Genomic DNA, 26,552 nt, shown 5'->3' with positions numbered 1-26,552 from the left:
GCATCCATACGCGATAGCTGTAAATCATACTCGCCCGATCGTTTAATGTCCGATCCGGCGCCAAAGCCGTAGCCCTAGTTTTGATGCTGTAAAGTTAACATCGTCTGTTCTGCGGACAATCACGCGGCAGTCATGGAGTTATCAATGTCAACAATTTGTGTAATCTGAAAATTTGGCGGGTGCATCTGTCTATAGTCAGAGGAATAGTGCCCGGCGGAAGCGACTATCAGAACTCTGGAATGCCCTTGAATGAAAAAAGAGGATATCCCAAATCGAAAATCATTGGTACAGGATAGTATAGTCTGATCAATCGTAATAATTCAACACCAGTACTTATACATATTCTCAGAACCTCTATTCTCGATTGATTTATCTTCCTCATAGTCAAATTCGGCTGATAAGACACTCGTTTCTGTCTTACTCCTTCGTTTGCGGTAACACGACTGAACTGACAGATATTGTATTACAGTTGAAATGATGTCTCCAGGTGGTCACGAAAAATGTTTACGACTGCAACAAAAGAAAATGCGCGATTTTGCGTGCTGAAATGGAACAAAAATGCAAGTCAGTATAGGAACTAAGTGGATTTTACGTGCGTTGCGTTTACTGATATGTTATAGCGTAGCCGTTTCATCCCCAAATTAAGGAATAAATTTCCGTAAAACTAGTGTCATTTGCAATACCGATGCGAGCGTATCATCACCCTTACATTAGTTTATGAATAACATACGAATACAGCGCCGATTTCTTGTTTCTACTTGAGATAGTCGTGGCCTGTCTCGGAAAGCTCTATAACTCATCACGTATTATTCGCGTAAATACGAGCACTCGTCTAGGATGGTGCCTGTAAATTTTAAACTGAAATTGGAATTTCAGCTCGATTTATCCCGAATAATGCCAGTTTTGCATGTGCGCTCTGCAACGAATGATACGCGACACGACTATAAAAGTGTCCATTGAAACTAATTTCAAAAATTACATGATCCCAAACCAAGACCGACTTCTTCTTCACAAATAATGAAATACCGTTATTCTTCCGAGGAACAGTATATATCAGATGTTATGTACTATCAACGAGTCACGCCAAGACTACACATGTGAGGTGATATCCGCTGATAACATCCGGCGTTGCAACGTAAACAAATGGCACGCTAACAGAAAACTCTTCAAAGCGTGGGTATATATAACCTTTGGAGTAAAAACCAGGGTTGGGCAAAATCAAGTACCATGGAGATTCGATACCGAGTTCAGTATTCATTGCTTAAACATTCGTAGCCTCGTGAAACAATGCAGCATGTTTGTTTCTCAATCAGGAGGTACGGCTATAACCGAGGTTTCGAGGCTCCAACGGTAGATATGAGAATTGAAAGGATAATTGTCATTGTATCGTAGTTGACGTATTCTCCTTTTCGTGAAGGCGTATATTTCGATTACTTAAAAAAATCAACTGTCATTACTCGACTCGGATCGTTACAATTTGTGCTGGACTCGGATTCGATTTCTCGAATCGTTGTGCCCAACTCTAGTCGTAACCAAATAAATAAAAAGCAGCTACAGAAAGTGAAGACGTGTGTGGAAACCCAACGCGGGTTAAACAGGATAAGGATATCGCGCGATAAACCTTCGCAGTGACGTGTGGACGAGAACCTTTTCGTTGTCGGACCGCCAAAGTTTATGCTCTCTGCTCAACGCCGCGCGACACAGATTTTGAAGAGATGGAAAATATCCTTTTTTAGGCAGAGGTGTAGCGAGCAACACTGGTATTTCCTTACGATTACCGTTTCTAGAGGGCCAGTAACACATGAAATGCCCGTCGGCGCGGTCGTCCGCGTTTGGACTTGGCGAGTCCTCTGTAGAAGATTGCAAATGTCTCGTATGGTATAATATCAGGTGGATGACGCAAGGAAATTTCTTTGTGGTCTTGTGCAGGTAGTTGGGATGTCCCCCGCGCCCGTTGGGCGCGGAATGTCTCGCCTGCCTTTGGGCTCTGGTGAACTCAGAATCGAATCGGAAATACCCCTTTTCGTACACGATTCGGATGCTCATCGGGCCGACTATTGTCTTCACGCTAATACTGAAGAGATATCTGCAAAAGGGGGCACTGGTGATTGTTTGGTATTGACTCATATCGTCACACGTGAATGAGGACACGACGGCAGAGATTTAGGTACCATGTAGTGTCAAGTGCACGTTTAGATTAAGTTTGTTTAATTTCCTTTCATTCGGCTTAATCCTATATTTGAGTTGATATAAATGAGTACAAAATTGTACACGATTAAAGTTACTATACAACCAAATTCTCCTATTCAGGTGCATATTTCTACACCATTAAGCTTAATATAATCAAATACTCCAATCCAAATGTATAATAATATACTTTAAAGGTACAGTGATAATGATACAGCATGGAATGAAATCCCTAATATATGCTGGGCAGTGGGCATACGGGGATTCCACCGCGTGCAAATTGTTCCTGTATCATTGTAACGGAATGTATTTTCGAAGATTGCAAGAGTGGCCCATTAGTTATTACGAAGTGGTCGCGATAAGAAATCTTGAAATTTTGGAAGTATATAGCCGCTTACGATTAATTGCTTTGCAAATCTACTTTTTGAAACAAGTTACACGGGTTCTTTTCTGACCTTTTATTTTCTACTTCCACTTGTAGTCATTTTAAGTGTCTTGGACATCGCTAATTATACTTGTAATTGAGTAAAAGTTTACGTCGTTGCTTCTATACTATTACTTGAGAAGCAATGGTGACTATCTTTGACCAATCTTTATATAATTGTATGAGATCTATGCACTGAACATGCACAACAACGCCGCAAATGTTGCATCAAATTCAATAAAAATGCTTACTTTGGGTCGCTGCTCAAGCGCAGCAGGAATGTCCCCGGGCTCGTCCCGGACAGGACCCTGCTAGACTCCTGACGACCGACCTCGCCCCAGTACCAGGGACATTCCTCCACCCTCTCCAGAACTCTCGCGAGGTCGTTGACCAGCCGCACGTTATCGGGAGAGGAGTACACGGTATCAACCAAAGTCTGGTCCCCGTTTCGCCCGCAAAACGACTTCAACTTGCGGATTGAGTCCTCCGTTAGTTTATAGCTTTCTTTAGGCAGGGCGATTTCATCACTGGAGACATGCGAGTATTCCGAGTCGCCAGCTATTTCTGATTCCACGACAGGAGTACTCCGTTGCCTTTCAGGTGTCTTTTCTAGGCTCGAGTCTTCACGAATGCCTGTGGCTCGAGTTGGTCCAGTGTTTGCTGGATCGCGGTTGATTGTGACAAAGTAATCGTGAGAATGATCCGAAACTGTAATGAATTGAAGTGGCGACGGTGAATTTTGGTCGGTGGGTAAGAGATGTATGGACATTGAACAGTATGTCTGGACGCAATGATTCAAGTACTCGAACACGAATCGAGCAATATGAAACGACTATACTCGAGCACTGAAATTATTCGCCGCTATCCACTAAGATATAATATAATTTTTAATTTATAGATGTTCTCATCGATAGATGTGCCGAAATAAAAGTGAATTTTTGTAATACTAATTTGCTCAGTAACTGTCGCACAGCTCCTTACGTAGTTGAATTTGTACTATCATCGTGTAACCGCTATTTTTGACCTGGATGTTTATATGTTATTCTGATATTTGATCGCTATTTCACATGACCTTTTTTCGTGGTAAACACTGTGCATTTCATCAACCGTGGTGCAAAAGGCCGTCACACGACAAGCACCAAATAAACAACAATTTATTCAGCGATAATGATAATTTCAATACTAGTTTCCCAACGTGGAAACCTTGAAACCTCGATCTACGTGCGTTGGTGGAAATGACATAACTGTGAACTGTGATGTCGTGATCGATATAGCCACAAAGTGCGATGAATTAAGCAGCCTAATTAGGTATGGTCGACAAAAAAATACCAAATTACCATTATGCGGTGTACAACTGGCATTATTTTTGTGGCCACATGAAAGCTACATATTCGAATTTTACACGTCATCCATCCCTTATGACGTCATAATGAGCAATAAGAGAATATTCGATTTTGCCCATCCCTAATGGATGACTGTGTTTTTAGACCTGAGAGTAATCGGGTATCTTAGAGATACGGTTCGTATCTGTCGTTCATTATAGACCCATTAACCATAAATATCCTACATCTGGTAACGTAAGAATGGTGTGTTGCTTGTAAAACCGCGTAATACTGATAGTGAGATATGTGGAGCTCTGTATTTGGATATATCCGAATGTATTCGGATTTGAAATTATCGAATTCGGTTAAGTCAACTACGCTTTGTGGATCATGTCAGACGTCGTGATCAACATGCAAAAACTGGAGGTTTACGCCCTACTAGGTGATACGAAAACAATAAGTTTCGCTCAACTGTCTGTATTGCATCCTGTTGTAAAGTCATACAGTGTCCTTTCGGTTCACGAAAGAATGATTCTCGGATTCTTGTGCCCGCCTTGCTGTTGTTGATTCGGGGCTACCTTATTGTACACCGCAATAACTCTCAAGCGTGATTATCGATGCATGCTACGTCTGATTACGCGGATATTAATCACATATAGTACAGCAACAAGCGTGCATTCTTGTATAGTGTGTATAATTACACCAGGACGAAACGCAAAGCATGTCATTTTAAGCGGGTATAATCGCGTGTAATACCATGTCACCGTATACTGACACGAGAAAGAGGTGTGCACTGTGGCCATACAAAGAGCTTTTCGAGATGTCGGTACGTGTCGACACCGTTTAAAGTGAGCAAATATTACCGAATAAACTCGATTTTGGATGTTCAAAAACATCAACGTCTCGCTAACGTAAATATGACTCGTTCATTCCAATTCCTAATTCCTAAATTCTACGACCGCACGCAGTAATCCGAGTCAATAGCAACGGATTTCGACGATGAATCCGCCTTCTGGATACTTCGAAATGATGCAACGTGTGATGAAATGGTAATCGTGATTGACATAATCAATAATCATGCGTCTGGATGGAGCAACACATTTGATAGCAGGGTAAAAATTTACACGTCTCGGCACTACCAAAATATTTTTTATGATGCTGTGTTTTTCCCTACATCTGCATTTCTGTTGATTATATAGTTTTGAGGGTAACGAACGACTGCTATAGTGAGATGCTACTGGCCTGGCCGGCTCGGATTTGGTGACTCATACACACCTACATTGCAAAAAAAGACCCCCGTAATAATATAATGGACGCAATGACAAATTTCTCGTATTCGCGCCAACACATGATTACTTGCTGCAACGCAAATATTATTAACATATTTACGAGTGATGATATCCTCGCCATTTAACTGCATTTCCGTATATCGCACGAAGGAAATGGCACACGGGAGAAATGGAAAAAGAGGAAAGGGGGTACATAGTATACGCGGGCCCGGTTCAATATAATGTAATACCGGGGTGCTGGGCAAACTGCTGCTCGCGAGCCGCTTTCGGCTCTTTCAGCCTTTGATTGCGGCTCTTTATTGATTGCACATATGCACATACATTTCGACATTTAGATACGGAAGTTTAACCTGATTGTAAATTGATGTATTTTATCAAGTATTACCAATATGCGGATTGTTGTCGTGTTGCTTCTTTCCTTATGGTTTACGCAAGACTTGTGAAACTAAGGGGAAGGTGACAATACAGGGTTGTAACTTCGCAATTGAACTCTCGAATGGAGTTCACAGAAACGTTCCACCCACAGCAATGGATGCCTGGTCATCAATCAATTATAAATCATTGTCTTCAACAATGAACTCGATAATTAATTACGCCAGCTCAGGTCACAATCATTTCCGGGCTACCAATCTGGAATGTGAATACGGCACTTTGCAAAGGCCAGCAATAACTGCTGAGTTTGGCCAAGAAAATGTCGTACCGTACCGAGCTGTAATCTTCCAGCACTTCAAGGAACTGCTCCGCACTGCTTCGACGTCATATCATGATTTCAAAGACCTTGTAGCCCAAGTGGAGACCCATCGTATCACCACACAATAATTAACTTCATTCGATAGCCTATATTTCATTGTGACGTCATAAATTCGTATTTTTGAATTTTTGTGTTGTGGCTCGCGCATACAGCAGGTCTGCCCACCCCTGATGTAGCCTAATATATAATACTCGCCTCACTGTAAGAGTGTAAGGTCGGCTGTCTATGAACTAAATTGCCAGAGGAGAACCATGATGGTCGTGATAGTAAGCCAAAATGGTAGAAAATATAACCGGACACCATCAACTGCAACCTGCGTTGCCCAACTCAATCTGGGTCTGAGCAACCAAACTACATCGCCTGTCAGGTTAGAAATAATAGTTTACCCGCAAAGGATCTTGATTACTTCTCAGATGTCAACTGATAATTTACGTTAGGCGGTTCCAAATACCTTATGTTACTTGATTGGAATGCTAGATATTTCAGTAGACGACATCACAATTCTCGTTTGGCAAAAGGATCCCAAGTCGGGGGAATTTCACATTCCTAGAGGGGAATTCTGCGATTCAGAGCAGGATATGTATATCCCAGGCCAGGGGTGTTCAAAGAGCGGCCCGCGATAACCTATCGACTAAATAGTTCCTAAGAAGGAAAAATTCATGCCAAATCGATCACAGCGTGACCGCTAATGGAAGTATGTATCTTCTTTTTCAGTTGACATCTGCCCGATCGCGGAAAAACATGCCAAATTCATCGATTTACCCCAAAGTCGCCGCAAGCGAAAGTGGTGCTTTTTTTAGCACACAGCTGGGAAAACATGCCGAATTTGCCGTAATGTAGTATGGTCACAACCGAAAGTGTTCACATTTTATTTTTTGAGAACAGTCCACATATTATTAAAAATTGAGGCAGAAGTGACAGCGGTATATCTTACAAAATGTGTAGAAATTTCAAAACCATATCAGAAATACTTCAAGTAGAAGTCGAAAATGTAGATCTGAAAAATACTCAAGTAGATTCAAAAAGTAGATTTGAGAGATCAGTTGAGTCCGTAGTACAAGCGGGCAAAACCTACTTGAGTAGGCTACTTAAACAAAGTATAAGCAGTTCGTTACTGACCACCTCTACGCAACTAGTATCTTATATAGCGTACCTTTACAGAATGGGATTTTACAACTACTAGCGTAATCGCAAATTTTACTCGCAAGGACATCGCATTAGTAGTTCTAATAGTATTCGATATAGTGTACAGGGGGTGTGATAAAAGTCCTATCGAACACGGCCAAATAACTTTAATGAATCGAAACGATTGTTTAAAAAATGCGTCTCCAATATTGGTTGACAGGCTATCGTTTAATTCGGCATACAAATTCTCGCGCGAGGAAATTGCTACCTTTCGATTGATGGCGGGGAATCGGAATTGCCAAAATCGTCATTCGAAACTGACTAATAATAATCACACAGATCTCGCGCGTCTCAGATAATTCCGCCTATATCCCGGTTTAATTAGATTTGCAATCACGGCAGAGTAATATGTGTAGCTTTCAGTGTTTTGATCACAATTCCTTATGAAACTATGTCAGATCATACAATCTTGACAGTAATTGCAGTGATTGTAGTCTCTAAATGTCAGAGGACCTAATACGAAAAAATGACTAATACAATGATCCATGCATAGACCGCAAGCGTACTGAGTGGCAGATAGAATGACAAAATTGACATTATTTCAGTGCTCTTCAACCTTTTTCATCGTGGTACACCCTTTTAACTCATATTTGAAACTCGTACACCCTTGGCCACATAACACGCTGATTCCGTAGTAAGCCTAATCCAGGGGTGTTTAACCTTTTCGCTATTCACGGCCTTTTTCGATTAGATATATATCATACAACCGCCACGGCATCTCGACGTCATATATACTAATGATAAATTAGCTACTGGAAACTTGGCGCCGCGGATAGCCCTTGCGTATGAATATTTTTAACTGTGCCGGAGGCTTACTATATCTATGCACCCAAACTGGGAGTTTAAATGCTAGATAGGCAATGTTATCTGGGTTGCTTTTGAACCTGGAAAAATAATTTCGTCGACTTTATTGGTTGTTTCATATAATGCTGTCAAATGTTTATCCATTCTTTGCCCACGTGATCAGATTAACTAACAAAGAAAGCTGATGTAGAGGGTGTCTTCGAAAAGTTTGGACACAGAATTAATGATGATGCATCTTCTTGTTTTTAATAATCACTTTGTTGCATGTTGTTATTTTTGACGTCCCATCAGGATTGTAGACAGAGTCGAAATATATATTGGAATCACCTAAACGTAGCAGAAAAACCTTCATTCGTGAAACGCACACGATTCTGACTTGATATTTCTTGATGGGGTGAATCATTTTCCTCTGCGGTGGTACACCCTATTATAATTTTGGTACACCCCAGGTAGTACGAAATACCCGGTTGAAGTGCCCCGCATTATCCTATTACACATCCCGTTTTGATAAATGCACGTGTACGTACTACGTATACTATACATCGTACAGGGAAACTGCGCATGGGCAAATGCCCAGAAAATAAACATGGGTCTTACGCGTTCTTTCTTGGCTATCTTGCTGGTAATCTAGGTATTTACTTGGAAGGAGATTGTAAAATCACACCCAATTCAAATTCATCTGTCACAGCCAGCTAAGCATACAAATCAGCCACAGAATTAACGGGTATTGTATAGCGTACAAAACGCAAATTAAGCAGTTTCCGCCGCCGAATCAGCCACAGAATTAACGGGTATTGTATAGCGTACAAAACGCAAATCAAGCAGTTTCCGCCGCCCGTATTCCCCATCCCTTATACTTATTCCCATGAGCAAGTTCTCGGTAACGAAAATCGGCCACCTGGAAAACGCGCGCTTATATTATTTGAATCCACCATCGACAGGCGTAGCGTTACTTGTAGGATAGACGCATGAATCATAAATGAGTAGCGACGCCTACCATTTACTGCACGTGTGTACGACGTACGTAGACGTACCGTACACGTACAGACGTGTAGTGAAACCGCTATTTCATAGCGTAAGTCGGCTTGATTTGTGGTTCAAGTACATACAACAGTAATTACTCGTCTTTGTTACTCGGTCGGTACTTGCGTACCAATTTAAGGTTTTGTCCAATGTCTATTGTGCAAGTGCAGTGTACGCGATACACGTACAATATAAGTTATTTATACTTAGAACAGTGGTTTCATGCTCAAAAGAGGTGAAGACTGAATAGCCTCATTACCCGTTAGGTTGACGCCGCAAATTCCGGTCGATCATGACGCCTGACGAGTGACAATGCACATAAGCAATATATTCGTCTCAATAAGTCTTATTGTCGGGTATGCAATCATGAAAATAAACAATAGAGGTTATAGCATATACGCATGTCCGTCCAATCTCTCTATAAAAGCGACATATCTTTGAATCAGTGGCCGTACCGCGGGGTGTAACAACGCGTTATGTTACATTGATGGTACAGTCACATATAAAATTATTTCAGCTTTTCGGTGAGTACTAGCATATATGATGACATATGAGTGATACTCGGAAAGTCGACTCGAAGGTAAATACTTGATTGTGAATCGAATCAACGAGTTATTAGATCATGCCTCGCCCTACTCATCAGATGATTTCAACTTTGAGAAATCCTTGCAAGAGAGCTAAGATGCTATAGCCTAAAGCCCTAAACAGAGGTGGTATGTAGCAAAGTGCTTCCTCTTTTTCAGAGTACTCAAATAGATTTTGCCTATACTCACACTACTTACTCAGGTGATTGTGCTTTTAGAATACTTCTACTTAACAGATTTCAGTTTTTCTGGCAAAACTAGCCCGGGAATGCTTCAATTTTTTTACTTACTCGGAAATCTCTACTACGACTTTTACTTGAGTGGAAATTAACGACGCTTCGTCTACTTGTGTGCCAAAGATGACTATTTGTACCAGCTCTGAGCCGATATACCATAATATTACAGCCCGGTTTTCAAAGCACAGAGCATTACATTGTTCAATAAACAACAACAACAACAACAACATACATACGCAACTTCGACATTTATCACACATCTTGCTTTAATAACTTGGTGAAAGTCACAAATTTATATGTAATCTCAAATTTCGCGCTTACCATAGTTCGTGGACCACCGACGTACGACGTACGTTCAATGATTACAAAGATGAGACTCGAGTAGTGTCAGGTTGTCGGGTTATGAGTTGCGAAACGCGATAGAATGACGCGATGTAACATACATGCTCCTCTTCCTTAGGAGCTAGAACTCAAAACGGACACGCCATAATGTAAGCAGAATTGCATTTTGCAGACCTCGGCGTTTCATTGAACAGGGTTGGCGGCTTGTTGCGCGGATGAAAACGCGCACTGTTGGCCACCGTGACATTCGAGAAAAGCGTACTATTCTACGTCCTCGTTTGATAATTCTCGAAACCACACAGTAAATGACAAGATCACTTTCGCGAATTCGTCTGGTATCTATGCCTGGGTTTCACGAAAACACGATTCCGCGTACACAATTACACTTCATTGCACGCGTGAAAGAGTATTGCGGTCTCGGACTCTCGGTACAAGCAACGCGTTATGCCAAAGCAACGGCCTGTGAAATAATTTTAAAGTCGTGTATTCTACTGAATATGATGCCTATTCATCACTTGTTCGTATGCAGTCATGCATATCATGCACGTCTAAACCTAAGGCGTGCGTACAACCATGAGAATATACACTTGGGCAGAATCAAGGAGCTGAGTAATGACATAATAACAGTATGGCATGGGTGATTTGGCAAGTGACCACAATGAAAACAATCCCGAGATGTTATGATAGTTTCCCGACCATGTTCATTTTGTTTTGTGATTGTATGTTAGAATTGATCAATGCTTCAGATAAATTTCGCTTCCAATATAGTACATTGCTTTCTGCTACGTGTTTTGGATGCGGTATATTGCAGCCTTTATTGATTTCTAGGTTTCCACGGCAGGAAGAATGTATCGAAACTAAAATTATCGTTGGCAAGGGTCGTATAATTTCAGTTCTCGACAAAATATTCTCTTATTACTTGTCTCGATGCATTAAAAATACTCGACTGTGTTCCTAATGACGCTTGTGGCATGTTGCTAGCAGTTAGTGACTCAAATAATTCTAAGGTTGGTGACGTAACAGTGGCGTGACATTTATATCCAAACATCCGCTACGGTGAATCGTTATATTTCCGATTCTTTATTCAGTACGCGAACACCCGAACAGTGAAATCTTCCGAATTGTAATGAATGATATGTGTCATCGACTTTCATTAGCATCCGTCAGGACAGATATACGATCTCGGCGATTCAATGTCATGTTATAATCAAAGAGAACACGGTATTGTATATGAGAATACACTGCGCAAGTTTACATAGCAATTGATATCAAAGGCCCGTAAAAGACACGTGACGGCTAACGAGTATAGGAGCACGAATTGTTCCAATATGTACCCGTACGAATTTATAACACTTGGCAATTAATATCGACTCCGTCGTTTTACTGGTGACTTCATAAAGGGCACTCAGAACTACGGCTATTCGACAGAGATGAGCATGGATTAGGATTAGGTTTTGAAAAAACAGGATTTGTGAAATTTTGTCGGATTTGGATTGGATTTGGATTAGACATTTTTTTCAGAAATGATTAGGATTTGGATTGGATTTACCTATTTTCTGGGAGATTGAAATGTCGTGTGGCGAATGGCGACAAACTTTATTCCGATCAGTTATTAATGTACTTATGGTTACTAAGTTATCTTGAATCAAGTGAATCGTTGGATGTGAAAGAAAATTTTCGAACCCCTCCATTGCATAAATTAGTATTTTTTCTGAATTTGCAGTTGGAATCGGATTAGGATTGGACATGGACTTGAATAAGAAAAAGTTATGGATTCGGATTCGGATTTGGATTTTAAGGTTCGGATTTGGATTGGATTAGGACATAGAAATTTCAAATCCGCTCATCTCTGCTATTCGAGTACTGAAATTATACGCTCCCTGCCATTAAAGAGTTCATTTATCAACGAGAATTGTGGTTTCGATACTATTTTCCACTTGGGAAGCCCTGGAACCTCGATTCGTGGTATCGCAACTTACTGTACGAAATATGTCGTACAAAGCTACGTATACGTGAGTGAAAATGACGTATCTGTGAAGTGAAGTCGTGGTCGACCCAGAGTATTGTTGTTACAATGTGAAATGAGATATAGGTATGGCCGAAAAAGTACCAAATTGTCTTTAATGTGATGTATAAATGGCATTGCATTATTTGTGGTCACATGAAAGGTTTCACATCATTCATAGTGATATGACGTCCTTACGAGTGATATTAGAATGCTCAACTCAACTCGGATTTTGCCCAGTTCTATCCGCCTTAATTGACGCTAAGCAACATGGGATATCCGAATGAATATAGAATGTTTGCTTGACAATGGCAATGATCATATCACCAATATTGCTAAAGTGTAAGATTACATAGGTCCCAGGGGAGGGAAATATACAACCCGCGTGCCGCCCCGACCCATGATAATCCGGGCCGCTGCCACAGTCTACCGCAAACCCCCACTACTTGCTTACTACGTCCAATCAAAAAGCGCAGACAAACAATATGCGTCACTTAATGAATCCAAGTTTGCCAACGTGAGAAAGATGGCCATGAAACTATAGTATACTTTTGTTCTTGTTGGGGTCTACTATGTGAGCAAACATTTTGGACCACGAACTGAACAAGACAAAGTTGTGTTTCAATCTAACTGATATTCACTTGCTGTCTTTACTAAGAGTTAATATACGTACGACATGCAGCCATCGTGCAAAGAAATTGTTGACAAGTTTGCTCGACCACAGATGTCTCATTTACTTCAACAGCTATTGAAATACATTACGTTTATAAATGCATTAAATACTGTTTTTGGTCTCTATGCTTTAAACTTTTGTTATTTTGAAGTTAAATATTATTTATTCCCTGTATGCGAGGATAAATACGCGATTAACGTATCGATTCAAGAGTCCAGCCCGTCAGATACCTAATTTTCCTATATCCTGTCCTCCGTTTGGAGATATTGCGCCCGCCCCGGGACCGGGAGTACTGCTTCTGCAGATAGGTCAAGGTTACTCCGAGCAATAGGTAATGGGTGGTTGTAGAAGTACCCCAGTATAATACGGAGAAAGGATAGCTCACAAATGCCGATGCCTACTTGCAAATTTACGATTTGCAGATGATCCCAAACTTATTCGCGATGTGGTTACGCAGCACCGACCGCAGCTTATGGCCGGTCACGAAAATTGCGATGATATAGATTATTATAGAACGATGCAAACACATCCATTAGCTCTATCTGCTTGACATAATCGTACAGATATAATAAGTTGGAAGTGGAAAATATATATATTTCGACATGTTAAAGTAGAATTGTAATTATTCTTTAAATATACCTACTAAATATACGGTAGAATTCGAGGATGCTTGAGTGCTCACGATGTATAAAAGTAATATTAACTGGCTCAGTAGCGGTGACATTTACCACATACTTAGTATATAGCTAGTATAAGAGTATAAAGGATCTCAACCAAGCCAGATACGAGCTCTAGTCTATATTTACTTGAAATAGTTTTTCTCTGAACCCAATTAGACGTAAGTAAATTCAGTAGCCTATATCCGTGCGGATACCTTCTCCGTGATGACATAATCAACGATAGAAAGTTAAGTTTAACCACGATAGATCGACATCTGCGATTAACTCCACTGCGCCATTAACAAAGATGAATCAGCGGTCAAATCGTACACGAAAGTAGGAATTCGATGAAACTCAACGTTTCCGGGAATGCTCAGTTGTTCACATTTCATCACCGCGTGTTTTAACGAATACTCTCCTGGGGATATAGAGCGCTATTTTTGGAACAAAAGCGCGAACAGTCCGTAGACAGTGTTTTTCTAACAAACTAAATTCGGAAAGAACCGCGACTGTTGGCGATGACATGACACTGCTTGGATCTGCGAAACCGAGAGATATTTTGAGTACACGTTATTGTTGGTTCTGGCATATGGACGAATTCTGCTGAATATTCTGTCTACCAATAGGCGTATACACGGGATGAAAATTTGCGTTTGATAAAGGCGTAGATACCAAAAGTGCATGTTTTAACTACAGTTAGTGTTGCAATTCAAGTACAAGTCGAAATAACAATTTCCGAGACATATGAAAACTCCTTCAAGTGGAAATAAAAACGAAATGCATGGAAAGTATACTCATGTAAGTATAGATTTGGTCGAGGCGTCACATATTTTCAGCAATTAATCGGAGGATGGGCTACTTCGCGACTAACGCAAGATGACTGATGACACTACAAATAATTGGAATCTTCGGAAATACATATTCAGTCACTGTGATACGGGGGGTTAGCTCACGAGATTGTTATGACAATTTCACTCATAAAAGCAATGCAATCTTATCACAAAACTACTTTCTACTATTCAAAATCTAAAGAGTAATAAGTATGTAGTTTGATCTAAAAACTGTTAAAATAGAAGTGGGAGTATTCTAAAAACAGAATCACTTACTTCGGTACCCCAAAAAAGTATAAGGGTACTTCGTTACTGACCAGATCACCTGTAATAGCTGGTTCTCTAGTCTAAATGACTTCTCATGCCTATGACGAATGCGCTGCAAATGAAACCAATATTCCCAAGCTAAATTTTGCATTAAGCTAAATTTGTATGAAACAGACAATTCAATAATATATTCATATTTAATTGTCCTTTTCAATCCTCTACTAGTTGCTGACGATTACCCCTGGCGAGTCTCGTCCGAAAATATTCGGGTTTATTTATGCATGAATAGTGTATATTGTATATATTGATGATATGACCCTCCAGGAGTCTCATGTATGAAACAGTATTATCAAAAATTGTTCCTAATATGACTGCTTGTTCCTCTGCTTCAAGTATTGTTTATCACAATTACGGTATTGGCACAAAGGCAACAATATATTCTGTCACTCATAAACACAGCACATTCCAGGAATTCAAATCTGCCGGATATTGTTACCGAATAACATATTGACAAGGTCGTTATAACGTATCGTACGACCTCTATCGCAATTGCCGACCATACGCAAACTACTAAAAGCATACGGAGGCAAAACGTAAAATTTACAATATCCATAACGCGCTCGGGACCAGGCAAGTTGTCAGATGTTGGATTCCGGATATAGTGATGTCACAGTTGTTCGAACGCCAAACCAGTGTGGCGTCATGTAAGAAGGTGATGCAAAATCGTTACATAGAATTTTCACACTTCCATCATTCGTTACGCTGTCATCTCACGGCAATTTGCCAACGTGAGGAATTATCCAATTTGAGTCACCTCTGCTAATGTCATTCCGTTACGCGTGTAGAACGCAATATACGCACTACTATTGTACGTGTTCCGTACACTGTACCACAGGTACAATGCAAATTAATTTCCACGCCGCGATGCAGGTGCCCGAGCGCTCAAGCCATAATTACCCTGACCTTTGCACAAACCGACATTCCGCAGCGAGTCTTGAGCACGTTTCATTAAAATTTTATGCATCGGCATCTGCATTTTGCCTGTCAGTCGCGTATCTGGCGGGGAAGGGTGTCATTACCTTGTCGACATCAATCGGCTGAGGAAATGCTGTGGACGTGGCTGGAATATTCCGATGCTTATTAAGATATTTGACGCCGGTCCGCGGTTACATTTGGGAATATCAGTTGCGTTATACGCAAATTTGTCAGCAAGAGAGACCGATATCATCTCTGTACTCGCCGCTGATGAATTAGTCATGAGTAGAATGTCGCGCCATGATGTGGCGGCCTATTGGTCAATACGCGATTGGGATCAGATCCTCGAAAACACCAAAAACAACATAGACTTGACATTATGTTACGATAAATTAAATATATTAAGATGATTGCATATACTGCCATTAGTTCTACTAGATTGAAAATTCCTTCGAGCTAGCTTAGAGTGAGATTTGATTCCGCATGTGCGCTGAATTCAGTTGAAAAAAGTACGATGCACCTCAAAGACCATAAATTCGGTACAGGCTGTTATTAGGTATGAAATTCTGTGCATTGCACAATGCACATCACATATATGGACACGTACTATTTGGAATCGACGAAAGTTATCACGACTATATGATATCGTCCATATCGAGTGCATTGCAAATTTATTGAATTACGCGCCAGTCAGCTTTTCAAAATTAATGAAGTACGTTGCTGCATGACAAAATTTGATCAAATACCGCCAGCTAGCGGATAGAGAATTGTCGAGTAACCATCATTTGCAACTTCCGCGCCGTCGTTGACATTAAAACTATGTTGGCCAATACACATTCAACCGACGTTGTGATATATATATGGTAGGGGTGGTGCGAACGCTTGGTGCACGTTCGTGATTCGTATTGAACTTCGATATTTTAAAGGTTCTAGTTCGCAAACCAACCTTGGTAAGTTCGCCACTGAGAACATTTTGAGAAATAACAAAAATCAAAACATTGTACATCAAATTTCCTGCAATTTCAATTTGCTATCACTTGCTACATTACTTTAGCAACAAGGAGGGGACATCGACAAAAAGAATAATAGACATCCCCCCGATTCCAAGAAGTTTGCTTAAAATATCACGCCATTTTACTTATAAAAGAAACCTAGAATTTAGATTTATGTAGACATCGTCGTAACGTAAATGTGATAATATTACGCGTTTTTCGCATGAGGAAATGCAATGCTTGTAACTAGCATTGTGTCGTCACATAACGCCATAGTTTCATGATTGCAGTGAACTTTTTTTAAAGTTCGTGTTCTCACGAAACAGAACCTTTCGGGTATTCGCATTACCCTTATAACTAGGTAAATATAGTGAGATCGCCATTTTATAATCTGTTGCTATAGTTACAGTGTAGTCGAATCATGACGCTATTGGTTGGATCACATACGAATGCTCTGCAGGTTAGGCAGGGATTTCTAAAACTAGAAGTTTTAGAAATCCCTGAAGTTAGGCTGCTCTTCAACTGCTAAAGTTACCGGTCATACTAGCGAAATATTTGCATCTACAATGTATTTCTCATTCTTCGATATGACACACGCGTATACGAAGGGAGTGTAGATGTGGCGGTGAGGAAATTATCCTATATCGCACTATGATCGCAAATCGATATATCATTATTGTTGCGATGCTAATCGACGTACCATAGTATAGAGCGATAAGATATCTCCGCGGATGACGATTAAAATGTACATTGAGCCAATCTGTTTACTTTTCGGACTCTTTGCGCTGTTATACAGCGCCTGTGGCGAATCGTTCTAAGAAAAGCAATTTCGACAGGAGTATTATACTAGTATGCAAATTGGTCGCGGCTGGCGGCAACAGTAGAACACAGATGTAACAAAAGTCAATAATGCAATTCTGGCGGCTATTTTCAACAATTTAATCTCATAAAATAGAGTTGACTGGAAGATTCTAATCCAACAAATCTTGATCCGGCGTCCATGTCTTGTCATGTCCGAATCCGAATCCAAATCGGCAATGACTCAAATTTATGTACCGTAAAAGCCTCGCAGAGGCTGGAAATCATTTGACCGAGGGTTCTTAACCTTGGGGGTGCGCGGACTAGTTTTAAAATGGTCATGAAAGGTCAGTGTTGAAACTACGTGCATAAAACTAAATTGTCCGTATTTCTGACAATGCTCACTATAGGCTACTGGTCAACATAGCGACACGGACGATGCCAACACTAATAAATTTATGACATGCTGTGAGATAGCTTTTTAGGCATCAACTAGAAACCAGGTGATACTGAAGTCGTGATCAGGACTGACAGAAGGTGGTGAGCTTTTTTGCAGTCATCAGCTTTCCAAGTTTCGCAGTTAGGGGGGCCACACAACCGCAAAACAACTTTTACGTTGAGAAACTCTGTATTAGACATTCCATGTCGAAGTCCAAATTAAACCCGGACAAAATCTTTAAATCCAAATCCATTCTTACATCTTGCTGAATGCTAATCCCTTCGGTACACACGATCCAATTTCCAACACTTTGACGCGTCCATTAAGCACTTTCGAAGGGACAGCTTATTCGCTAATTTTCAACCCGATCGGCGTAGTTTCGGTGTACAAAGAAACCCAGAACATCGCGTCGCTACCGGTACAAGATCATATCATTTGTATCAATGCTGAGAATCGGTTTCGGTATATCGAATTTCATGTTGCGGCAAGCGGTTATATACCGCAATGTTAGAATGACATTTTACGTGCGCGCTGAGTGACAAATACGCTTCAAAGGGATTCGCTTGGAATCAAAGTTATCACGACACCCCCATTCAAGATTCCAAATTTTCATTATTACAAGATTTTCAACCGGTCAACCTAGTCGTGTAAAAATGTGCGGTTATAATTAGAGCGGCCCCCGAATGATCCGAGTCCATCAATGAGAGGCGATACATTCTCGTACTGACATTATGCGTTCCAAATCCAATACCAATCTACGCACGTTAGTGGAAATGGCACATCCGGGAAATGGCATATCCGGGATATGGCATATCCGGGAAGTAGTGATCTACCGACAGTATTGTCTCAAAGTGGTACTAGATAGTGATGGTAGAAAAACTACCAAATTATTTTTATGTGGTGTGGTGTTTATGTAGTTTTTGTGGTCGCTTAAAAGGTACACATTTCCGCATCCTCCCACCTCGTATGGCGTTAAAATCAGTGACATATTAATTTACTCTACGCGAAGCTAGATGCTCGATTCCGATAGAAATCACTCAGTTACTCGATTTCGTCCAGCCTTGTAGTCATAATTACATCGATGTACTAACGTACAACTTCTACATTTCACCAGCGGACAGGCGCCAACGCGATAAAATAACACGCTGAAGTACAATTCTGCGAAATTCTTAGGAAGTCAGGCATAGGATACGGCTCGTTAGTCCGATAGCATTCCCAAAGTCAGTTCCTGGAATCCGGTAAATTCCGTGGAATTATCTGGATCGGTTGTGCTCATAGGCCTTATATTCCGATTCAAGTGCTTTTCTATGGTTCGCAGTGCGAGTGCGTACTGTGGCGACAACAGGACATTCCGAATCAGCCATTAATCCTGAGTTATTTTGAACATATTTTGAATAATGTAGAATCACATAATCCGCGGTGTCAGCATTCGTTTATTTCTGCAGCTTTTCGCTATAACTTTACGAAAAGGCGATGTTACGTCCCACACAACAGTACGATGCGAGTATGGGGTGTATCTGGTGCTGTCAACGTGGTCTGTGGTTTTCAGTACAAATATTGCTCGTAATGATTATTAATTGCGGCCGTGCGGTTATGACTGTGTTTTAGTAATTATTGTCATCCTATCGAATGCGTTATTAAACAGTATTTAAAATATGACGAACAAATGCATCCAATCAAACCATATCGAAGGTGACGTTATGGGCAGTTGGTTAACGCGCTGATGTGCGACGTGAAACACATACGAATGTATTTTTCATTTCTTATACTTGGAATGGTAATTGTTGCACAAGAATGACCCCTGTTTTAAATATCTACGAATAAAGATTTTCGTAGCGGACTAGCATGATTGGGCCGAGGCGTGCTATTTTGTAGCAACATTTAACGGTGGCTCGCATGAGTGCTCGGCAAGTTTCAGAAACAAAAGTATTTATAACATATTTCGGTTAAAAAGTCCGCGAATACAAAATACGTGACGTTATTCACCGACTACCGCGTACTACCCAACTGCTAAACAACACATAAAGCCAACAAGCAAGTGTACTTGTATATTGTACAATCTGTACATCGTACGGTACAAGAATGGGCGCCCGCAACATGTGCGCTTCATGTACAAGCTAAAGTGTTTACTTACAAGATTCGAAATTCTGATAGCGATTTCCGTCCGCTGAGTTGCAAGATGGCGTGCTAACTGGACCACAATCGTCTTTTCGTTGCACTACAGCAGTGAGCAGAGGAGAAGCACCGTATACTGCAATTGTCAGTTCGATACCTTTGCCTTCTTTATCAGTTACGGTGAACGCGAGTTTTTGACCCGATTCGCGATAACCGGCGTCGACGCGGTGTGTGTCATTGATATAAGTAGGACGCGACTGCGACTGACAGTGTCGATGAAGTTGCAATAACGATAATTTGTTCGTGTGTGATGTACCATGCTCGTCTGAAGTGAAATGGTTGTCATTCGTCACGAATGCGTGGTCTGGGCTGCGATTTGTGCACTGAGAGCTGGACGCCCACTGCTGTTCGTAGATAAGATCTCCGAAACGGTCACGGATAAATGAGGTAGGTGACGAGGATATCATTGCAGGATCGGCTAGAGCGGTCTTGTCGCATTGCTGGGCTGGTCGCGGCTTTTTCGACGGGAATTCCTTTTTGCAAGAGTCTGCTTTTGCGTCTGATCTAACATCTTGAGACTCATCGCTGAATTTTGGCGGAGTATGGCGTTTACTTCGAAAATCCGTCGATAGGCGTGAGGTAGGCTCGTTATATTGTGGATGTTCGGAAAGATCCTGATCATTTTGTCCGCTTGTGAATCTCGCCCTTCCGCGATTCGCAGGTAAAGAAGATAAAGGTCGAATCTTCTCCGGGGTAGCATTCAGGGCTGGTGTCACAACTCCATTGTTATGTACCGCTTCTTTCTCGGGCATTGGTTGCGTTTGATCCATCGTGTCATCATCAATTTGAATTTTATGCGGCCTTGCGTCTGTTCCCACTTTCGAATCATCGTTGTTTGAGCTTTTGTAGTAGTCGTTCGGTTGCGCGACTTGATTGTCTTGGACAACGGGAAAATTCTGTTGATAAAAATAATGAATAAAGGCCGCATCTTCATTCCTATGACTAACTCGGCGCCGATATGAGATGACTTATCTATGAATATTATAGAAGTTCAGTTTTAGGAGAAAATGCAGAAAAGTTACGTTTCCTAACTATCGTACAATAAGCACCTTTTAAACGGATATGCTATTTTTCATTATGCTGCAGTTTCATCGTATATGGATGATGTTGACATGGAATTCATTTTTCAAATTACTGTCACTAATTAGAAGTTCAATTTGAGCTATATGTCAGATTTTGATATTGGAATAAAATATCGTTTTATCGGCAAAATTATTTTCCTCACTATCGGTCCAGAATTCCGATATCGGTCTGCATACAATCATAATTCCGTGACTATCCCGATTTTCAGACAAACACTTTTATTTTGGAGTGATGAGTGAGATTCTTTCGCCCACACATGTCCATTGCATAGGAGTACAGCATTCCCCACAATCGAATGTTTTCATTTCGTGGTTTCTATCTATATTATAAGTCACCGCGTGTCACCTTTCTCGATTCGAAAGCCAATAAAACATCTACAAACAAACGAAGCAATAATACACGATCGCACTTTCTGGACTAACTTTTCGCTTTGCTTCTTCTTTATCTTTGGCATCTACAAATTCATTGCCATAGTGTCCAAGATAATATTCGCTAAACATGTTAAACAAATTTCTGCGTCTATACGTTGTTTTTCATTTACCTCTGTATCGCGGCGTTTAGATTTCCCCTTCCTTCTGAAGCAAAATCCTGTCAGAGACATCGCTAGATCCTGAACTCCCGCTACAGCATTGAATGTGCGAAGAGTTGGGAGCATTTTGTTAGCTGCTGCTGACGTATGCGTTGTTTAGCAAAGACGGTTCGCGTTATCGGGATGTTTATTTTTCTCCGAAGCAATGCTCAGTTCCGGTAATCGCGTACCGGTTGAATGACAAATGAAATGACTTGGCTTATGACGTTGTCGCTTACGATTCACCCGGCATCATACTAAGCAAACACTGTGCAATGCCGGTGTATTTGCGAGATTTACAGCGTACTGTCGACAAGCTTGTGTGATTAGAATCGTCAAAATACATATTCTGATCGCTCCGATTTTTGGCGACTTGAAAGATTCGCGAAAGACGCTTTCGGACGCTGCTAGGATGAGTCATCATATTTCATGGCTGCGACACTCGTGTGATCAATAATTATCGACCAAGCTCTGTGCAATTTCAGAAATACAATCGTACATCAAACCTCAACGCCGGTTCTTACTACAAATTATGATTATTGGACTGATGGGCGATAAAATTCAGAATACTGCTTCGTAATTACTTTGTGTGACTACCAATATCATTTTCCGATCATAATTAAACTGGACAGATTTTTCGACTATGGCAAATAATCTTTATGGTGTTGTTTTAACTTTGCCAATAACAGACAGAATCTACTAGGACTAGGTATAGTTATGCATGTGAGATTTAAAAGTTGAACGAATCTATCGCTCCAATATCACGAACTTCAGCTTTTATGATTGTGACGCATTTTCGATGACGTCGACGCGGAAATGAAGCGTCGCGTAATGTTTGAAATTTTTACCCGCAAATCTAGCTTTTTTGTCAGATTGAGATTGCCCCCGTGACAATATCCGACATGAATTGAAGCTGCACCTATCGCATCCAAACATACGATTTACCACCAACCATGACGATTCCTTATGACGAGTTATTTCTGTATAGCCTAAATCCGCACTGCTGTGACAGTTCTCGTATGTGTAACGGCTTCATGACGCTCAAAGATTATTTTGACTCCCAATAGACTTAATTGGATCTAGTCCAGGTATCTTTATTTTACTATGGCCAATTGTCCATCTGAATGATCATTATGGGTGCTTGGTTGAGGGACGTCACGAATTTAGGTGTACTGGACTATGATTTTGTCATTGTGCCGTGATACCGTGCAATTGGAACAATTGAATATACAGCGATTTACACGAAATACTGTGGGTCTAGCCGTTACCATAGTGCGTTCACAGTTTTTAGTTATCACTTAACGCTTCACAGACAACGACTTCACGGAAATATAGTGAGAAAATTATAATCTTTAAAAGTAAAATTGAATATTAAATCATTTATGAAATGGCAACGGAAGCACTAATTGCCAAGAAGTGTGTCCGCAGAGCTTTTAATGGTCCATTCATTGCAGCGAGTAAACAGCATATATTGTGCAAATCAACAAGATTTGTTTACATTAAAGAATCAAACTAGCCTCACTTGACAAAATTCTAGTAATTTCAAAATAATACAATCTGTGGTCATACACAGATTTATCGAAATGATGATAGTACTACATTGATGGAATTGGTTAGGTAAATATACAAACACTAAATAGCGTCCGACATTACGACAACCACCGGGCTATAGCAGAATCTACAATCTATAACAGTGATTATTAACCGTTTCGGATTGACGCCCCGTTAGCATATCCGTACTTTACGCCCTTCCGTTATGTCAAAGAAGACTAAAAGCATATCTTGGTCAAGTGGATATATTGATAGCATGTAGAATTTTGGTGAGATAGTTGGCACTACTTCCTTGCGACGAAATCTTTCACTTTGGGATAATTCCAGCGAATAGACAAGGTAATTCTACTTCAACTTAATCTATTTCCCTGAGCGTACTTGGTATTAACGTCCACACATGCAAGAGAATGCAACCCCAGTCCAGATAAAGACAAAGTCGGTCTTGTTTGAGATAGAGCAGGTGACCAGTGATCACTAGAAAATATGAATTACGTCACTTTGAGTTTCTAATAAACTTGTAAACTTCTTACATTTCTTCCGTATCGGGTGAATTGAATATATGATAAATCAGCCGTTCAGCAGCCTTTCAAATGCTTAATGTACCTTTAGAAGCGATGTGAGCGGTGAGCGGTCATGCAGTGGAGAGTGTACGCATCAATTGCCCCTAATTTAAATTAACCCCTAATTTGAGCCTGGACAGTGGACAACGCTTAAGCACAATGCGATGAGCCTGTTAACCACCTTGCAATCTTACATCAAGGGTTGAGAAATATCTTCATCAGTATAATGTAAAATTACAAATCAATGATAAAAAGCCTTGCTTGAATTTTACCATGAAATCTGCATTTAAGGGGTTTATAGTATGAATTCCAACCCAAATTTAAATTACATATGTAATTGCTAGTTTGCTACCCCCGAAATTGACTTACATATCGTGACCCGGTTCAATATAACATATCTATCTGTATAATGTAAAATTGTTCACTGACCTTCCAACGTCAACAATATGACATATAAGCACAAACATACCTTTTTCACTTCTTCGCTGTATGTTTTCCCCCGTTTCGGCCGCAGCAGGCGTAACAATCTTTCTCCCTTCTTTCCCATGTCCAAAATGTCTTAGGACTCCGTTTATAGCCCTATCAACAGTGAAATCTATTGACTACAACTTCTACCAGAGCCATAAATCTGAAAAAATTGAGATGCTAATTATTGAATTTCTGATGTACTCCAAGCCTAAACATCAATCATCGGCGCTGGTATTTTGTTGTCTGCACAAACTCACCATGTACGACGCGATACACAAGAGAACCATAATGCAATACAGATTGGAGAACGAGAACGCGAAACGACATTATATGTGGTGCACTAATTTAAAATACATCTTGGTTCACAGGTATTATTGCCCGACTACACCGTGTTCTATATTGATCTTTCGGCTGTTTTTTTTTCGCGTCCTTATTCTTTTCATTCTATATTCATGTGGACGCCGTTAGAACAGTGATGCAGGGAGGAGTACAGACAAACCTCTGAATCGTGATGATTCCGAAACTCAGTGCCTATGGTGGATTGCCGAACTGCCACGACGCCTCAGATAGCGCAGTTGCTTAGTTCAAACTCATATTTTTCAATATTATGCATGTTATAAGTGCGAAGCGATTGTTCTAACTCTAACATATTAATGAAATATGATACTGCGCTGAGGTGATGCAGCTTGTATGTCTTAACGTTACACGCTCGGTAGTCTCGGCACGTCAGCTAGTTCATTGATCAAAAGGCATACCACACTGTTTATATATGTAGTGGAGTCATATCGTTTACAAAAATCACCCTGCCTTCATAAATTAAAAACATTATACTAACGTGGACTGGCATAGGGCGCATATCCACAATGACATACTCATTTCACAAGAAAAACTGAGGAAACATAAAAATTGAGCAAATATATTTGAGTCAAGAATAACGAATGTTAATATTGCGGAGTCTGAAGTAGAGTATGAGTGCTTGTGCCGACGCTCATTGTACTCTCGGACTCACGAACCTCCATTTTAGGGCAAGCTGGTATGAGTAGTCTATAATCCCGAAATTATACTTCATATATAGCAGCTTATGAATATCTTTGTTCGAATTAAATATTCCTGTTTTATTTTCGCGTTTCACTCGATTACTATCATAGCCTTCATTACTGTGGCGGACAACTCATGTACCCTACGGCCGCATTCCAGGGCATAGTCGTAATGATCGAGCTGGACGCCGAATACCCATGTTACAGTGTCTATGTCCATTTCCATTTTCCAGTGAACTCCGGACTAATTTATTTAACGATATAGGCTTACTGTACGCACAGGCATCTCTCGAGTGGTCACTGGTAATGTTACGGGACTGTTCAATGTTCATAGTCGCGCCAAGCGCGCAAAAATTTTCAGATTCCCTAATGAATTTCCGGCGCATCATTTTCCTCTGCTGTTCGAATCTGTATTGTTGGGCTCTGATTGCAGCGGGCGCTACTGAATTAAAATTGCAAAGTGCAGTCACATTGAATCTCACGCGGCACGAAGAAAATTTCAAGATCAATTAAAATCTTTCAAGAAATCTGGAGTCATTTCGTTAAATTCAAATTGCATGTCGACGGCCGCCAATACATGCGAATTGAATACGTGTCCACTGTCCACGGTCGCACAAATTTCCCTCTACGGCCGCAGGTTGGCCACTCCTGCACTATAGGCCGACTTGGACAACTACAAAATTTTCAGCTTTTCGGAATTAGATTAGAATTAGAGCTCCACAGTTTTTTCAAATTAGATTAGAATTAGAATTAGAGCTACACAGTTTTTACATATTAGATTCGAATTAGAATTAGAGCTAAACAGTTTTTTCCAAATTTGATTAGAATTAGAATTAGAGCTACTAAGCTTTTTCCAAATTAGATTAGAATTAGAATTAGAGCTACTTGGTTCGCAAAAACTTGGAAATTCAATGAAATTGTACATGGGAAATGGATACAGCAAAATTCAGTTCATATCAAATCACAGTGCGTGGTGCAAACGGCCGTCAGACGAAAAGCGCCACATATTTTTATTAAATAAACAACAAAAACAACAACAACAGCATTCCCATAACCATGAGAATGGTTCACTTCTGTACACCAAGCTTGGCTCGATTTTGACAATACTTTAATAAAATAAAATATTACTTCTTTTATGGTAACCATGGGCATCGCTCATCGCCCATGGTAGTCAGAACAGCGATGTACTAACGTAAAGTTTTAAAAACTAGAATGTTGTTCGCAGACTAGAAGCTACTCTAGCAAGCTATTGTTAGTCATAATATCTACAATGACTGCACGTGGTGTAAGTATGGCGATGGCGGCTTGGCACTGGATTTCCCTGC

The 26,552-nt window shown here is 40.5% G+C and overlaps 1 protein-coding gene across 2 annotated transcripts; it reads right to left on the bottom strand.

Moving 5' to 3' along the window:
• Positions 1-444: 444 nt before the first annotated feature.
• LOC145443682 (uncharacterized) lies at positions 445-24,913 on the bottom strand. Of its 2 annotated transcripts, none has more exons than XM_080321622.1 (4): positions 24,192-24,913; positions 19,920-20,856; positions 2,863-3,319; positions 445-2,086 (listed from the first exon to the last, which is right to left on the bottom strand). In XM_080321622.1, exons 1-4 carry the CDS (start codon positions 24,267-24,269, stop codon positions 1,591-1,593), a joined length of 1,968 nt encoding a protein of 655 aa, XP_080177748.1. In that variant the 5' UTR covers positions 24,270-24,913; the 3' UTR covers positions 445-1,590. The 2 variants fall into 2 exon arrangements, with proteins under 2 accessions (XP_080177748.1, XP_080177747.1); XM_080321621.1 differs by lacking the exon at positions 24,192-24,913 and adding an exon at positions 21,585-24,052.
• Between the last annotated feature and the right edge of the window lie 1,639 nt (positions 24,914-26,552).

The sequence above is a fragment of the Botryllus schlosseri genome, chromosome 7 (assembly GCF_051294905.1).
Source record: "Botryllus schlosseri isolate E-star chromosome 7, Bs_hap1, whole genome shotgun sequence".
Lineage (NCBI taxonomy): Eukaryota > Metazoa > Chordata > Ascidiacea > Stolidobranchia > Styelidae > Botryllus > Botryllus schlosseri.
Note: the sequence above shows the minus strand (reverse complement) of the source record. Positions and strands in the feature narration are given on the sequence as shown.